We start from the raw sequence: 18,630 nt of genomic DNA, 5'->3' as shown, positions 1-18,630 counted from the left end.
TGCACTTGAAATAAGACAATGTAATTGTGTTTTCTTATTTTAAGTGTAAATTGTCTTGTTCCATTGGCAAAATGTCTTTTTTACCTCCTCAATTCAAGAACAAATGCACTTATTTAAAGAAAAAATGACTTATCTAGATTTTTATTTTTTCCAGTGAACTTTTTCACTGGAAAAAATCCAAATCTAGATAAGTCATTTTTTTCTTAAAATAAGTGCATTTGTTCTTGGATTGAGGGGGTATAGGAGACATTTTGCCAATGGAACAAGACAATTTACACTTAAAATAAGAAAACACAATTACATTGTCTTATCTCAAGTGCATATTATCTAAACATCTTATTTTAAGAGTAAAAATGCTCATTCCATTGGCAAACTATCTCATTTAACTGCTCAAATTAAGGGTAAATACACTTAATTTAATTTTAAGACATGTTTTACTAATTTTTCGATTGTTTTTGCAGTGCTTAATTGAAGTAACATTGTTTTTTGATTGGACCATAATATAGATATAATCAGGATGCATGACCTATACTCTACTCTGTCAATCAAACATGTCTGACCAATAAAGAAGAACCCGCCCACTGCGGAACATTTGTGTCAAAATTATTCAATCAAACAAATTTGAACTTCAAAAGTTTTCGCACTTCAAAAAAATATTTGATTCAAATAAAACAATTTGAACTTCAAATTGTTTTCACTACAAAAAACAAAACAAAAAACTATTTATTAATTGGGTAATTTTTTACATTTTTTTTGCATTTGCAGGTTTTTCTTTGATTGATTGATTTTTTTTTTTTTTGATTGAAACAACTTTTTGGGAATTGAATGATTAAGACACAAATGTCCTACCAATGTAGGACTAAATAGATCCCTTCAACCAAAGAGAACATTTTCAACAATAAAAAAAAACGCAAAAAATAATATTTTCTATGATTGATATCTTTTCATTGAACAGGGTTCGTACGGGTGCTGGAAATCCTTGAAAATGCTTGAATTTTCACATTGTGTTTTCAAGGTTTGAAAAGTGCTTATATTTTGGATGAAATGCTTGAAAATGCTTGAAATTATAACTATTTCTTTCGCAACAAATCCCTATCTAACTGAATCGTGTGTTTATTAAATGGAGAAATAAAATGTCGGAGAGCCCGAAAATGAAACCTGCTCGCTTATGTGTGACTGCGATCTGCCAGTCTATTTCCATGTGTGGCTCCGCCCCCATGAAACCACTACTGCACCATGCCGGGAGGTTGTCGTTTCAATGAACGTTGGCTGGAAGATGAAAAATACAAATTATGGATTAAACGGGGACAAACCCCACCAGTTGCCTCTTGTAAAGTCTGCAGAAAAGATGTGCAGCTTTTCCCAGTGGGCGAGTCTGCGCTGTCGAGTCACATGAAGGAAAGTCATAGACTTTTAAGTTAGCCAACTGAAGTAGCCTAGTACACGTTAACGTTAGCGCCTATTTGTTTATGCTAGTAACTGCTAGCTAGGAATTCACAGACTACGTTACTGAGTGACTGAGAGTACGGTGTGATAATGTAATGTTAGTATTGCACTGTTTCCCGCAGCACTATCTTGGCGAGGCGGCCGCCTCGCCAAATTCACGCTATCGCCTCGCCAACGTTCCAAAAAAAAAACAAAAAAAACCCCCGAAGTTTTAATTCATTGCCAGGCCCAGACCTTAAAACAGCATTGATAACTCTACGGTAGAGACTGACACGGGAGTGGATTTTCACTCCTGTCCCGTCCCACTCCCACAGAAAAAAATGGTGTCCCGTCCCGATCCCGGGCCAGAGTAGAAATCTAAATCCTGTCCCGTCCCACTCCTGGTGAAATTACTCCCACTCCCATCCCGCTCCCATTCAGAATGACTCCCACTCCTGCACCACTCCCATTCTTGTTGTTTTTGAGCGCGGGTGAAAAACTCAGAGCGGAAGTTACTATTGGTTTGCTCCCGCTCCCATCTGCTCCCGTTAATGTTTAATCCTGTACCGTCCCAATCCCGTGATCGTTACTAATACTGACTCCCATACCACGGGAATCCCACGGTAATCCCGTGACCCGTGGGATTCCCGAAAAAATGTCAGTCTCTACTCTACGGCTGATAATACTGAATTGCGACACCCTCTGGTTGGTTATAGTAATCCCCCCACCCCCCGGCAGTCATCTGCTCAAAACTGATTCCAGCCGACAACTGGTGGTGGTGTAAGGTGCTGGAAAAAGTTTTGAAATGGATCTTGAAAGTGCTTGAAAAGTGCTTGATTTTGACTTTGGAAAAGGTGTACGAACCCTGATTGAAGGCTGAAGCAACTTCTTTTTTGATTGAATAATAAAGACACAAATGTCCCATTATATGGTCCAATCAAAAAACAATGTTACTTCAATTAAAAATCAAGTAAAACATTTTCAATCAAAGAAAAGCAGTGTTCAAATGTATTTTTTTGAGTCTCAAATATATATTTTTGCATTCAAATACTTTTTTCTTTGATTGAAATTTTTTTTTTCTTTGAAGTGAAGATTTTTTTAATTGAAAATATATTTTTTGATTGAAGCAACAATTTTTTGACTGAATAATAAAGAAACAAATCTACCTTCATATTAAACAGAAAGAAAAATGTAACAGAGAGTTAAATATTAGTTCAAATTCATTTTAACACTTCATTTTTATTCAACCTCATCATTCATATGTGTCAATTATTTAATTAGCTTTTCCAAAACTATACTACTCTCAAGTCATCTAAGACAGATTGTAGTTTTAAGTTTTAACTTCTAACATCTTTCTAATCATATTTCTCTGATATTTACAGTCTCTAAAATACATGGAAAAATATGGCATCACTAGTCCTCCCATACACACACATTTAATGAAAAGCTGAACAGCTGGGCTCTTAGCCACGCTCACTGCACATGTCATTGAGAGCTTGACACTTGTTGGTCTCTAAAAGAGAAACAAGAGGAAAAAAAACAAAACCTCCAGAAAGATAAAGTGTTTGAAAGAAGCACACGATCTTTAGGACTGAGCCAAATAAAATCGATTCGATAAAGGAGCTACAGTAAAGTCTATTTAGAGCAAGTTTTTCTACTTCACTTAGTGAACTGCACCTGAAGGACGGATAGTGTTGCAGTTCAGGCGTCTCAATATCAGGCAGATTTAAATCTCCTCAATCAGTGTAGAAACACCGTGCTGTCAGAAACTCCTCCGTCTCTCATGGAGAACTCGCTAATGGATTCCGACATCGGCGGCTCCTCCAGAGAGCCATCAACCGCCATAATCCACGAGCTCATTAGCATTGCTAAATAGCTAAATTAGCTCTGTGTGGCTTGTGCGTTCAGGCTCCCTGTCTGTGGGTGCAAAACGGTCCAGAGACGAACCAAAAGAGAGAAGATGCAGGATGAATGAAGACGTGCAATCCTAAGATATCACCAAATACTCAATACACTGGAAATAACTATCTAGAAATAAGCAAAAATGTCTTAAATTAAGTGTATTTACCCTTAATTTGAGTCGGTAAATGTGATAGTTTGCCACTGGAATATCTTTTAAAATCAGATACTTAGATAATGTGCACTAGAAATAAGGCAATGCAATTGTTTTCTTATTTTAAGTATAAGTTATCTCGTTCCACTTGCAAAATGTCTGTTTTACCTCCTTAATCCAAGAAAAAATGCAGTTATTTTAACAAAAAATGACTCATCTAGATTTCGATTTTTCCCAGTGTAACTTCATTGCAAAAAATTCTCAATCTTAATAAGTCATTTTCACTTCAAATAAATGCATTTCTCTTTGAATCGAGGACGGAAGTGATGCACTTTACGATTGGAACAAGAGAATTTACATTTAAAATAAGAAAAAAAAAACAATCGCATTGTCCTATTTCAAGCTCATATTGCCTAATTACTTAGCCTGACGTAGTCCGACTGAATTCTAGTCAGAATGAGTCTGATGCTGCTCCATAGAGCTGTGATTATGGGGCGTGTTTTGAACGAACCAGGAAAAAAATGCCTCTGCACTCAATTGGATAGACCTACAACCAATAAGAGCAACGGAGTGCGTGACGTATGTTAAGCGACCAAGGGAGCCAGCTGATAAATTAAACTTTTGCCGAAACCCGTAGAAAAAACATCTTTCTTTTCAACAAATGCCTTGGTCGCGTTTCTCTGTTCCTCTTTTAAAATTAATTTGCTGTCGATATCTTCTAGAACAGACCTAATAGCAGAATCTACACACCTCAACTCTCCAGCGGCAGCCATTGTTGTTGTCACCCAAGCGCGCTTTGGTCACGTGGTTGATTACGTTACTGTTGATCATCTGTCCATCATCGTATAAAGCCCGCCCTGACAATTTGATTGGCCTGCCAGATATTGTGCTAGCATACTCGCGCTACTATGGAGCAGAGCCAGACCGAACTTCCCGACATCAAAGGTTGTGGGCGGGACTAAGTTCAGAATGGCACCCAGGCTACTAATTACTAGGGCTGGAGATTTTCCCCAAAGTTCTAAATCGATTAATTTCGATTCAATCTGTTTTTAAAATAGTGAAAGTGGTTCAACTGTGTTTCAAAATACTCATATATTTTATTTTTTCCTGTCTCATTAAACACAAAATGCAAACTTGTAAATGGGACAGTTTAAAAATGAGATGTGAACAAAACTGTCTCAAAAGTGCAAACTTGTTTGTGAAAAAGTGAAGCTTCACTCGAGCAAGGAGACGTGACACAGCAGACATGCATGAGCTGCATTATCTTTGCTGCACAAACCATATTTGCAGCGTTGTCTGCATCAACTACAGGGTGTTTGCTGGTCAGCCTCCATTTGTTAATGTCTTCAGTTAATCTATTGGCTATATTTACAGCTGTCTGGCTTGAAGTCATCTTGAGAGCATCTTTCCTGCTCATTTGAACGTGAACGTCACGTGCGTCACTATAAAACGTATCAATCTCATTTCCTAGACATCGATTTTGCAAAATGTAAAGGAATCGATTCAAAATCGATTAAATCGATTTTTTTACCCAGCCCTACTAATTACCGTATTATAAGAACAAAAATACTCATTGCATTGGTAGATTATCTTATCAACCTGTTCAAATTAAGGCCAAACACACATTTTTACTTATTTGCAGATCATTTTTGCAGTGTTGTAAGACTTTTTTTTTGTAATTGTGACAGATTTAAAAAAAAAAATTACAATTACAAAACACCAAAGTTACAAATAGTTTTGCAGCTGTAGGATATAATCTAATTTTGAGCAAAACTGAGGATGTTAAAATGTTTTTGGGCAGAATTTGTGTACTTGTATTTAAAATTTGAACAGGTGTAAAAACATTTGTACTTTTGATTTTTTTATTTTAATTCTACAAATACAAAACTTAGAATGTAATTCTCTCTACAACTCCAAATTCACACTTACAGTGCACAGATAGTTTTGAAACAAAATAACCTTCATACTTCCCGGCTTGTTTTGATTGTATGACCGCCATTTTGGAAAACGACTCATGAAGTTGGAGCAGCTAGCAGAGCGAGGTTCGCGAAAACATTGGGACCATTTTTCCACCTGGATCTCCGCTCTTTTTGGCCTTCATGTCCCTCCGTTGTCGCACAAACTTGCTCACTTCCTCACCGCCTCGGCCGTATCTAGACCCACAGCTAGTTCCTGATTGGCCCTCTGGCGTTGTGGCGTGGAATAACATAGCGCAGACCACGCTTCAATATTGGGCATAAATTAAAAATATCTGCGACACACTGCTGCAGGACGATAACCAGACCTTTAAGCAGGTTTATAGAGCAGATAGTAGAGCTTTAAAATAGGGATGCACGATATTGGGATTTTGGCCGATATCCGATATGCCGATATTTTAAAACTCATGTAGCCGATAACCGATATCGATACCGATGTTAAAGCTGAACAAAAATAAGTAGTCATTGAAAATAGCAGTTTTGTTATCCATTTCTGACACTTTGAAAAATAATAAACTCAAATATATTTTCATATGCTGATATCAAATTGATTTTTAAAAACGCGGTATCGATCTATTTTACTTTCAAAATCTGGTGAAATTTCATCGTTCTGTTACAAACTCTCGTGATATTTTGCAAATTCTTGTGAGATTTTGTTAGTAAAATAGATCGATACCGCGTCAATATATCAACATATAAAAATATGGCAAAATATCGTGAATTTTCGGGGGATTTCGTAGCATAACGATGACATATAGCAATATTTCATTAGTAAAAGAGATTGATATGGTGTTTTTAAATGGCAATATATCAGCATATGAAGATATTGGGATATTTTAATGGATCAATATTTTTTCCCTCGTCTTTAGAAGTTTTTAAGTCTGTAAAAAAGAAGTTTGAGGGAGAAGAAGAAGTAGTATTTTTTTTTTTAGACTTTAGAAACTCAGAAGCTGATCAAATATCGGATTAAATATCGGTGGGGTGGCTGATGTCCGATATTCAGTTTTAAGGCCGATACCGATAGGGGGCCGATTATATCGTGCATCCCTACTTTAAAAATTGTTCTAACCAGCCCTGGTCTTCCCTAGCAACACCTATCATGAGTCTTAGCTGTTGTGTTTTAAAAGTTTTTAACCCTATAATGCCAAATGTATCATATTTGATACATACGGTTTCTGAAATGTTTTGCGTCTGACACCTTTTGCATAATTTAATGGTAAAAACTTTGCTCAAAATCCAGTTGTACACAATCAGATATACCTGATAACAGAGGGTAGAAGACTACACAAAATTTTTTTTTGACTTATCGCATAGTAATAAATTGTTAATATCAAAAATTTATTTCTGTTTTTTTCTTTTTACATATTGTCTTAAAAGGCCAAATAAGGACTTCAAACCAAAAAAAAGTAATTTTCTGTTTTGTTTTATTCTTGGATCGGGCTTTAAAGGGTTAAAATCTGCCGACATCAGGTGCAGTTTACAGACTGACAACGGCTAGAAAATGAATCTTGCATTCTACCACACCAATACGAGTGGAGAGGAAAGGGGAAACTTTAGCCCCTGCTCTTCATGAGGTTCCAATTTAACGTCAAGTACCTTAAACCTACTTCACGCAAATCTTACCTTTTATCACACTTTTTGTAGTTTCCGTGTTCGTCTTTCCCACAGTTCCCGAATGCGTTCCCTGCTGCGTTGACATCTTCGAAGCAGGCATCATGGGCTGGTCGCGCTCCTGGAACAGAAAACCTTCCCCTTAATATGTCTTGTTTTTTTAACCCTACGATGCCCAGCCAACATGCGCTGGTCATACAAAGAAAAGCAGGAAGTGATTTTTTCTTACCGTAGCCCCAGAGCTGCAGGCACTGCTGTTCATGGGTTAGGCACATGCCGTTGTAGCAGTAGGCTTTTCCGTACTGGCAGGAGGAGCCGTCCAGCAGGTAGACGTTGGCGGGACAGTAGGGAGAGGCCCCGGTGCAGTACTCTGGCAGGTCACATGACCCTGCCGGCCCTCTGCACATGGTGCCAGCTTGCTTCAGCTGGCAACGAAGGGAAGAGACCAGCAAACGACAGATTAATTTGATAAATCAATTAAAAATAGAGGGAAGCTTAATTATTTTTTTTTTTTTTTATCTGAACTCAGTCAATGTTTTACAGACAAAAATGAAAAATTCCTTTCCATGTCACCCCAACTAAGGTTTTTAAACTAAACCTTAAACGCATCTCAAAAAAGTTCAAATCAATCCACTGGACTTTGTTTCAAAGTTTGACGATGTTTCTCTTCCATCCAGGAAGCTTTTTTAATTCAAAATGTCAGAAATAGTTTTGAGTTCCAGGTTTTATCCAGTAGCCCAACAAAGACTTTGCTTAGAAAACAAGCAAATAGAAACGGATGAACGGTTCAACTAATGCTAATGCTAATATATGGGTTAGAATGAGTACTTGTGTTCAAATATGCTAACAAAAATATTAGCAAAATATTTAGCATATTTGCTAATATATCAATTTATAGTAACCCAAATAAAAAAAAATACAAATACTATTTCATGATTATCAAAATTTTCTTTAAATTTGCTAATATTTTGCACATTTGCTCATGCTAATTATCGTTAGCTAATGTATAGAAAGCTTTGACTAGCAATAGCGACTGTGCTAACTCAAATATTAGAAAATACACCATCCCAAATATCATCAAAGCATTTTTTATATTTGCTAATACATGGTATGTTTGTAAATTCTCGTTACCGTAAAAATATATGCGCAAAAATGCAAAACGTTTTATTAGCGTTAGCAAAGTTTGACATAGACAGGCTTTGGGTATTACAGGCTAACAAAGAAACGCAACGACCGTATTCCAAAAGGGGCGGAGCCGTTCGTCAGGTTTAATTTGCATCTTTTCTAAGCCAAAACAAGGCTTTGTTTTTGGTCCACTCTATAAAAGCCTGGAACTCAATGCTATTTCTGACATTTTGAACTGAAAAAGCTTCCTGGATGGGAAGAGAAACGTCTTCAAACTTGAAAACAAAGTCAAGTGGATGCCCCATACCTGTCTTTGTCTCTGAAAGGGGGGTCGTTAAAGGGAATTGCTGCTCTGGCTGAATAGGCAAGGTCTTCTGTTCCCCCGTAAAGGGGGGGGGGGGGTTTGCGATGATTAAACGCATTTTAAATAGAGCTGGAAGAGCTCATTCTGAATAATGAAAAAAAAATCCTATTTTCTAAAGACATTTTTAAGCATATATAAAAACCTATAGGGACAAAACTTAAACAGTGGAAGAGTAGGTATATATGTTTAATAATAAATATTTATTAAAAGCTCTGTTGTTTCTACGTGTCTTCTAAAGTATTCAGTAGAAATTAAATCGGTCCTATTAAGTTTGCAAATATAGACAGCTGTTTTATTCAAGAATATATAAATAACTAGATACTGTTATAAATGGGTTAATAATACATATTCAATAAAAAAATAAAATATACCCATGAAAAACCACAATTAAAAATATATCTTAGCCTATTGTGTTATTTGGTTATTCGTTTATTTACCTTCAGATTTATTTATCTATAATTTAGTTATTAAGAAATACATGTATTTGCAAATGAATTTTTAATTAATTTCCTAATTGTGTTTTATTTTATGACACTTTTATTTTGTAAAGCTATTCTGAGTATTTGACTTTAATTTTCTAACCTTTGTGTTTGTATTTCAGTCTATTTTTATTCAATATATCATGTTTAATAAATATTCAAATCTGGAAATATTATGAATAAATACAAACATTTTGAAATGTTTATAAATTTAAGTATATTTTAAAATAAATTCATCTTAAAATCATAATTATTGAAGTAATTAAAAGAAAATATCTTGGTATAGAAATAGATAAGTCTCAATAACAACTAATCATGAAGCAACATTAATATGTTGAAATAAATAAAGTGATAAAATTTGCTTAAAATGTATTTTTGAATATATTTTTTTAAATGCAGGAATAATTTCTGGAATATTTATTATCAAATTATTTATATTAATTATTTATGTATTGACATCATTTTGGATGAAATGGCTCTCCATATATGGCAAGCAATGTGTGAAACATGTAAACATCAAGGTTTTTATGTCACCTAAAAAGCACCTGTCATTCATCCTGCAGCCACGGCATAAAGAAAGCGGCACATTCACACAGAAAGAAGGAAGACACGGCTTTTCTTCTGCAAACTGCTTTCTCTTCCTATATCTTCAGCGCTTTGTCGTCTGTCAGGCTGCGGCTCAGTAGAGTCTGACAACAATGATCTGTGTGCTACAATGAAATGCAAGGACTTGTATTTCAAAAAGGCGTCGCTGTGATGTGAAGGTTAGGAGCCGTGCTGAGACAGACGATGAGACGTGTTACCGGTGCGGCGTGTCAATCGGCTGACATGGAGACTGACGGCGAACTAATGATACTGAGCTGCTGCTGCTGCTGCAGGCGGATGTCTCTACAAACCGCGCTGGGAGAGACGCGTGCATGTTTCTCACCTTACAACCGTCGCAGCACACTCCGTGGGCGCACTGGGCCCCCTCCTTTAAGGTGCAGTTGTTGGCATTGCAGCAGTCGTTTTTGCACTCCTGTAAATGATCACAAGCACAAGGTAGATATTTAGAAGCTCAATTCATAACACATTGGTATTCAATTCAATTCTATTCAGTTTATTTCTATAGCGCCAATTCACATCATGTCATCTCAAGACACTTTACAGTTCAACCAGATCATCCAGTCAGATTGATTCAGTTTTCTATCTAAGGAAAACCAGTTGATTGCATCGACTCATTGACTCTTCAGCAATCCCTCACACTAAGCATGCTTGTAGCGACAGTGGAGAGGAAAAACTCCCTTTGAACAGGAAGAAACCTCCAGCAGAACCAGGCTCAGTGTGAGCGCCCATGAAACATTATCTGACATGTTCTGAATTTTAGAACATTTGCAGGGTAGGTTTGAAGGGTTACGGCTGTGGAGTGAATTGTTTTTATCCTTTATTGCAAACAAAAAATATGTTTTTGGAAATGGACATAAAATAAAATAAGAAAGGAAATTAAGGTGAACAATAAAACGCTTCCCGTTGATTCATCCTCCGACCAGCTTAAAGACCAACGTTCCTTAACAGACCAGGAAAGCACTGCTTGGTCAAGATTTTCTAATGAGGCGTCATAAAACCAAACAGATATTTCCTCAAAGTTATGAGGTATGAAAAAACTAAGGAGCTAAAATCATGTAAAGTGATTCTATTCAGTCCAAAACAGTGAAAAAATAATCCACTGGACTTTATTTTCAAGTTTGAAGACGTTTCTCTTCCATCCAGGAAGTTTTTTCGATTCCAAATGTCAGAAATAGGGTTTAGTTCCAGGTTTTATCCAGCAGCACAACAAATCCTGCTGTTTGCTTAGAAAACATGCAAATAGAAACAGACGAGGGGTCCCCCCCTTTGGAATGGGGGTAGTTTGGCTTCTTTGTTAATGTGCATTTTAACTAGTTTGCAGTTGGCAAACTACTTAAAGTTTACTACTGCCACCAACTGATAAGGAGCTAGACAAGGAAATAAGACTCGCCCACCCCCCGAAAAAAATATATTTTTAAAAAATCTAAACAATGTATGTATAAAAATTACATCGGCAAAATCTCTAATATTCAACAACAAAAAATACATAGTTAAGCAAATTGTGCAAAATACCAATTAAAGAATAAAAATATCTGATGACACACTGCAGATATATTATGATCTGACGTAATTGGCCTACAAATCTGGCCTTCGGAGGACGCAGCCTTTGAATTCGAATTCAGCCATTGACTCTTCAGCAATCCCTCACACTAAGCATGCTTGTAGCGACAGTGGAGAGGAAAAACTCCCTTTGAACAGGAAGAAACCTCCAGCAGAACCAGGCTCAGTGTGAGCGGCCATCTGCTGAGGCCCACTAGGGTTCAAGGAGACAGAAGCAGACATAGAAAAAGAAGCATAGATACAAAAGGCAACTGTCAACCAGCTCCACAGGCGGCCCCGTCCAGGAAACACACAGCCAGGCAGACGAGCTCCGAGCCAGCTCCCATGTCAGAGGATGAAGAGAGCACATCCAGTTAGTCACAGTCAGAGAAACAGGACTACACTGGAAAACAGGCCAATCTCCAGCATCTAGTAAGAGGCAATGCTGAGTTCAATTCCCTTCATATTTATTTAGAGGAGGAAAAACCATCATCTGATAAACGCTTGAAACGGGTCCCTTTGTTTGTGTTTCTCCAGCAGCTCTGAGAACTGATCTTAGATCTGAAGAGGATCCTGGATTGACAATACGCTGTGATGGTGAAGATTCTCAGTCATCCAGGTCGTAGTCATTCCAAAAAAAGTTTTTAAAAAAATCCACTGGACTTTGTTTCCAAGTTTGAAGAGGTTTTTTTTTCCATCCAGGAAGCTTTTTCAATTCAAAATGTCAGAAATAGCGTTGGAGGCTTTATAGAGTGGACTAAAACAAAGACTTGTTTTTGCTTAGAAAACATGCAGAAAAAAAACGAAAGGGACCCCCTTTGGAACGGGGGTCGTTGTGTTTTTCTGTTAGCGTATAATACCTGAAACCTGTCTATTACCCAATTTACACTACCCTTGAAAGACCGTGCCAGGACCGGTCCGAGCTCAGTAACTGAGATAACTTATCGTGTGTAAATGGAAAGAAAACTGAACTGAACCGAGCTAGACGCAACCGGACCGAGATAACTGCAGACCAGTTCCAGAGGTGGGTTCGGCTCGGTTTTTCCCTGGCTCGGTTCTCTGATAACAAGAGCGCATGAGCAGAACGCGTCATCTCCATCTGGCTGCACATCGCGATTCACACTCCATTCCAGTAGTTGGCGCTAATGCCCCTCCGGAAACAGAAGAAGAAGAACTTCCTCTTCAACTATAAATAACAACCGAGATCTTCTCCACGCAACATTTTAAATAATGACACCGAAGTACAGCAATAATAATCAACTTTCTGAATGTGAAGGGTGCCGCCATTTTGATTTGCTTGATTCCCTCCTTCTTCGACTTCTTCTTCTTGTGTTTTATGGCGGTTGGTAGGGATGCACGATATAATGGGCCCCCTATCGGTATCGGCCTTAAAACTGAATATCGGACATCGGCCACCCCACCGATATTTGATCAGCTTCTGAGTTTCTAAAGTCTAAAAAAATAAATAAATAAAAAATACTACTTCTTCTTCTTCCTCAAAATGTTCTTTTTTACAGACTTAAAAACTTCTAAAGAGGGAAAAAATATTGATACATTAAAATATCCCAATATCTTCATATGCTGATATATTGCCATTTAAAAACACCATATCAATCTCTTTTACTAATGAAATATTGCTATATGTCATCGTTATGCTACGAAATCCCCCGAAAATTCACGAAATGTTGCCATATTTTTATATGTTGATATATTGACGCGTTATCGATCGATTTTACTAACAAAATCTAACAAGAATTTGCAAAATATCACGAGAGTTTGTAACAGAACGATGAAATTTCACGAGATTTTGAAAGTAAAATAGATCGATACCGCGTTTTTAAAAATCAATTTGATATCAGCATATGAAAATATATTTGAGTATATTATTTATCAAGTGTCAGAAATGGATAACAAAACTGCTATTTTCAATGACTACTTATTTTTGTCCAGCTTTAACATCGGTATCGATATCGGTTATCGGCTACATGAGTTTTAAAATATCGGCATATCGGATATCGGCCAAAATCCCAATATCGTGCATCCCTAGCGGTTGGCGAACAACTTTTGGTGCATTACCGCCACCAACTGCTTGATTTCCTCCTTCAATACTGGCAGTAATACCGCAGATCGTCATTAGGCGGCGAGGAGTCGAGGAACCGAGATAGCGTGATGTGTAAACGGTCGTCAGAACCGAGCTCGGCCTGGTTAACTGATCCGAGCTCGGACCGGTCTTGGCATGGTTTTTCAAGGGTAGCGTAAATGGGGCTATTGTCTCAGAAAGGGGGATGTTAAAGGGAATTGTTGGCCTGGCTGTAGAGGCGAGGTGCTCTGTTCCCATGTAATGGGGTGTGCGATGATAGCGGGAAGAATCCTGTTATCATCGCAACCCCTGAGCCATCAATCTTTGGTTTCTTTTCCGTTTTGTGTTATATTTAAGCAGTCTTTAGTTGCTCTCTGTTGCTGCTCTGTCTCCTTTCCCCTACCTCCCTTCTAGTCACCTCCATCCACACCTGCTCCATATTATCTGATTATCCCAGTCTTGTTCCGCCTCCCGTTATGTGAAGCGCTGAAGAACTGTCTCCCCGTGCAGTTCTTCAGTGTTGGTTCCTTGTTGTTGTTAGTTGTTTACTCATCTCTGGCTTCCCACATGAGTTTTCCTTGATGTTAGCTGTTTTTTGTTCTCAGTATTTTCGTGTTTTTGGATTTTTGCCTCCGTTTTTGATTAAACCTGCAAGAACTCATCTCTGCTTCACTCATCTCTCCATTTAGGTCCTCAAGCAACCTCACGCCCCACGTTGACACTTAGGCAATTTGAAAATTGTAATGGGACGTCTAGCCCTATTAGAGACAATTTATTTCTATAAATCATAGTAGCTGGCAGAGATGGGAAGTAACGCAGTACAAATACTTCGTTACTGTACTCAAGTAGATTTTTCTGATATTTTTACTTTACTTTACTACTTATTTTTATGGCGACTTTTTACTTCTACTCCTTACATTTTTACACAAATATCTGTACTTTCTACTCCTTACATTTTAAAAAATTGGCTTGTTACTTTAGTTTTGAATCATCTCAATGGAGTTACCGTTATTATTTTTCACGTCATCAATACCAAATTCAATCTAATTGGATGGGAATCTACGTTGCATTTGACGCACCACTAAAAGATTAATCGACAGATTCGGCGGTAATTGCTCCATACCGCCGGCGGTCATTGGCGGCAAATCATTGCAGCTTGGTGGCGGTGGCGTTAGCATAGTAGCATGGACGACGAGATGATTGGAAATGAACACAACGGAGATCTAGTCCTATTGGCAGACATCCATTTAAAATGTAGGCAACGGCATGAAAAAAGTGGTTTCTACTTTTACTTTTATACTTTAAGTAAATTTACAAGCCTGTACTTTGTTACTTTTACTCAAGTACGGAAAGTGAGTACTTTTGCCATCTCTGGTAGCTGGGTGCAGCTAAACTCTGCCTTTTGCTAAACAGCTAATTGCTTTGGTTCACGTTGAATACTTGGATTCTGATACGTAGAGTTTGGTGTGAGAGGTGGTGCCGGGCGTATTCGACACCTATTAAGTAGAGATATCTAACTAGAAAACGCCAGAGATGAGAGAGCAAGTTCCAGAGCGGCGAAGGCTTGACAGCTGTGACTGACAAGTCCCCGACCAACAGATGTTGAAGGGGAAGCGCGCAAAAAAGCAAAACTGTTCAAAGAGACGCCTTTGTAGCGGCTCTAGTGTCACACAGCATACACAAAAGACATCATCATCTCCCGTTGCCATGGCATCCTTAGGGAGAAGCACAGTTATGCTCAAAACAAAGCTTGGAGTTGACTCAAGCAAGAAAAAGAAAAGCCAATTAAACCAGCAGGAAAGAGTGAGGAAGGATTATGGGCCAGCATACCACAGCAAAAAATGAAATTCTTTTCTTTAAAAAAGTGCTTTTTTTCTGGAATTGGGGAGTTAAAGTGAGACAAACCAATGGAAGAAGAATATTTACATTTAAAACACAAAAAGAACTAGAATGATTATTATCTAATTATCTTATTTTAAGAGTTAAAAATCTCATTCCATTGACAAATCATCTTATTTACCTGCACAAATTAACAGTAAATACACTTGATTTAAGAAACATTTTCTAAATTTCATTAGAAAAAGAACAGAACCAATGAGGTTCGGCTATAAAAAGAGCGACCTCACCGTTGGGTCAAACAAAGTAGAGCCTCTAGCTTTATAACAAATATTTCTAGTTGCAGGAAATGTGATTTTGATTTGGCTTCTGGTTTGTTTTCCAGTTAGAAACGGAGGCGTGTCGACGTTAGAGCATTGAATCATGATCTGAAGCTCATCTCATTTGTAATGCTAAGAAGAGGTGGCTTGTCGGATCGTGATCCTGACCTGTCAGCTCGGCTCTGAGTGGGAGTCATAACAAGCAGTCATCAGTGCTGCTGCTGCTGTCAGCTACCAATCTGCTTCCTTCGTTTCTATGTTTGAACAAAGCAAAGCAGATCTGCTTAACCTCTGGCTCTACCAGGAACAGACACTTCATTCTGATCTCAGGAAGCGTCCCTGTGTTCAACTGCTGGGTCGATCATTCGATGTAGGATTAAATGTAGGAAAATATCAGACAGGATTATTTTCTTTAGTCTCCAGAAATAGAAAGAAATACCCTTTATTGACAGAGACTAATGGCAGGGTTAAAATGTTATTGGAAGAAACATGGAAAGCAGGTTTTATTGAAAGGTACGGAGAGTCATTTATTACAAGTATTAGGGCCAAGCTAGAGATTTTTTTTTTCATTTCAAAAATAAAGTTGTAATAAAGTTAAAAAATTACGAGAATAAAGTCATCATACAACAACGGGTTTCAGAAAGAAAGCTTGGAGCTCCGCCCATCAGATGATGTCAGACCAGCTCCATTAATCAGCAACCAGAGTCCACTTTGACATCCTGCCCAGTTTGATGCTGCTGCTAAAAGATTTCCTGATTAGTCAAACCGATGCTAAAGTAGAACTTCACATGATGCTCCACATTCCTCATTTTAAGGAAGAAAGGGCTTCTTGGAAGAGTTGATATAAAATACGGCTTTATTCTCGCAATTTTACGACTTTATTCTCATAATTTTTACGACTTCATTCCCGTAAATTTACGACTCTATTCCTGTAATTTACGACCTTATTCTCATAATTTTTACGACTTCATTGCCATAAATTTACGACTTTATTCCTGTAATTTTACGACTTTATTCTCATAATTTTCACGACTTCATTCCCGTAAATTTACGACTTTATTCCTGTAATTTACGACTTTATTCTCATAATTTTTACGACTTCATTCCTGTAAATTTACGACTTTATTCCTGTAATTTACGACTTTATTCTCATAATTTTTACGACTTCATTCCCGTAAATTTACGACTTTATTCCTGTAATTTACGACTTTATTTTCATAATTTTTACGACTTCATTCCCGCAAATTTACGACTCTATTCCTGTAATTTACAACTTTATTGTCATAATTTTTACGACTTCATTCCCGTAAATTTACGACTTTATTCCTGTAATTTACAACTTTATTCTCATAATTTTGACGACTTCATTCCCGTAAATTTACGACTTTTTTCCTGTAATTTTATGACTTTATTCTCATCATTTTTACAACTTCATTCCCGTAAATTTACTACTTTATTCCTGTAATTTACGACTTTATTCTCATAGTTTTTACGACTTCATTCCCGTAAATTTACGACTTTATTCCTGTAATTTACGAGTTTATTCTCATAATTTTTACGACTTCATTCCCGTAAATTTACGGCTTTTTTCCTGTAATTTTACGACTTTATTCTCATAATTTGTACGACTTCATTCCCGTAAATGTACAACTTTATTCCTGTAATTTACGACTTTATTCTCATAATTTTTACGACTTCATTCCCGTAAATTTACGACTTTTTTCCTGTAATTTTACGACTTTATTCTTATAATTTGTACGACTTCATTCCCGTAAATTTACAACTTTATTCCTGTAATTTACGACTTTATTCTCATAATTTTTACGACTTCATTCCCGTAAATTTACGACTTTATTCCTGTCATTTACGACTTTATTCTCATAATTTTTACAACTTCATTCCCGTAAATTTACGGCTTTTTCCCTGTAATTTTACGACTTTATTCTCATAATTTGTACGACTTCATTCCCGCAAATTTAAAACTTTATTCCTGTAATTTACGACTTTATTCTTATAATTTGTACGACTTCATTCCCGTAAATTTACGACTTTTTTCCTGTAATTTTACGACTTTATTCTCATAATTTGTACGACTTCATTCCCGTAAATGTACAACTTTATTCCTGTAATTTACGACTTTATTTTCATAATTTTTACGACTTCATTCCCGTAAATTTACTACTTTATTCCTTTAATATACGACTTTATTCTCATGATTTTTACGACTTCATTCCCGTAAATTTACGACTTTATTCCTGTAATTTTACGACTTTATTCTCATAATTTTTACGACTTTATTCTCATAATTTTACGACTTTGTTCTCATAATTTTACGACTTTGTTCTCATTATTTTAGTTTATTCAAATGACATAACGACTTTATTCTCAAAATTGGAAAAAAAACATGTCTAGCCTGGCCCTAAATACTCTGTCATATACCCTTAATTTGAGCGGGAAAATAATGGAATGAGCATTTTTACTCTTAAAATAAGGTAATTAGATAATATGCACCAAAAATAAGAGGCTGCTACTGTTTTTCTTATTTTAAATGTAAATTGTCTTGCTCCATTTGCAAAGCGTCTCACTTATCTGGGCAATAAAACAAAATCACTAATTTTCAGAAAAAAAATACTTAATAACTTAATTACTTCACATGATGCTTGACATTCCTCATTTATGGACAAAAAGTGCTTCTTGTAAGAGTTGTCATAAAATACAACTTTATTCTCGTAATATTTAAAATCTATTATTTACACAGTTTGTATTTTTTTTTGTTTTTATTTCCTCAATTTATTTTAGATTTAATACTTTAAAAGTTTTTTTAGATTTTATTTTATTTTTTTTTAGACAGATAGTTGAGAATTGCTTTATTTCTACTGTTTTTACTCTCTACACTCCTTCTGTGTGCAGATGAATAATAATGTTGTTTCAGGATTTAAGAAACGAAACATAAAACTCTCTTTAAAGAAATGTAGATGAAAAAAAAAAAACTGAAAAATGAACAGTATTTTTTTCTTAATTCCGTGTATAACTTTCACATTTTTAAATCTGTGAATAATACTAGTGAATCTGTAATCTTTACTCTGTAAAGTTCGATTCTCAAATACAAAACATCTGATGAAGTCGGCAACAAGGATAAGTTCTAAATTTATTCACGTTTATGTTTTAGATTTACAACTGCATACATCCATGAACACGTTTTTATTAACAGTTATT

The 18,630-nt window shown here is 36.5% G+C and overlaps 1 protein-coding gene across 1 annotated transcript in view; it reads right to left on the bottom strand.

The window, feature by feature from the left end:
- Positions 1 to 18,630, bottom strand: part of adam19a (ADAM metallopeptidase domain 19a) — a gene marked incomplete at its 5' end in the record, with an annotated part of 138,998 nt that overhangs the window by 50,743 nt on the left and 69,625 nt on the right. Inside the window, 3 exons of the mRNA XM_038299364.1 lie at positions 7,078 to 7,186; positions 7,295 to 7,490; positions 9,962 to 10,051. Coding sequence (XP_038155292.1) covers positions 7,078 to 7,186; positions 7,295 to 7,490; positions 9,962 to 10,051 — 395 coding nt within the window. The remainder of the gene's footprint in view (positions 1 to 7,077; positions 7,187 to 7,294; positions 7,491 to 9,961; positions 10,052 to 18,630) is intronic.

The sequence above is a fragment of the Cyprinodon tularosa genome, unplaced genomic scaffold (genome assembly GCF_016077235.1).
Source record: "Cyprinodon tularosa strain WSP-4 unplaced genomic scaffold, ASM1607723v1 ctg427, whole genome shotgun sequence".
Taxonomy (NCBI): domain Eukaryota; kingdom Metazoa; phylum Chordata; class Actinopteri; order Cyprinodontiformes; family Cyprinodontidae; genus Cyprinodon; species Cyprinodon tularosa.
Note: the sequence above shows the minus strand (reverse complement) of the source record. Positions and strands in the feature narration are given on the sequence as shown.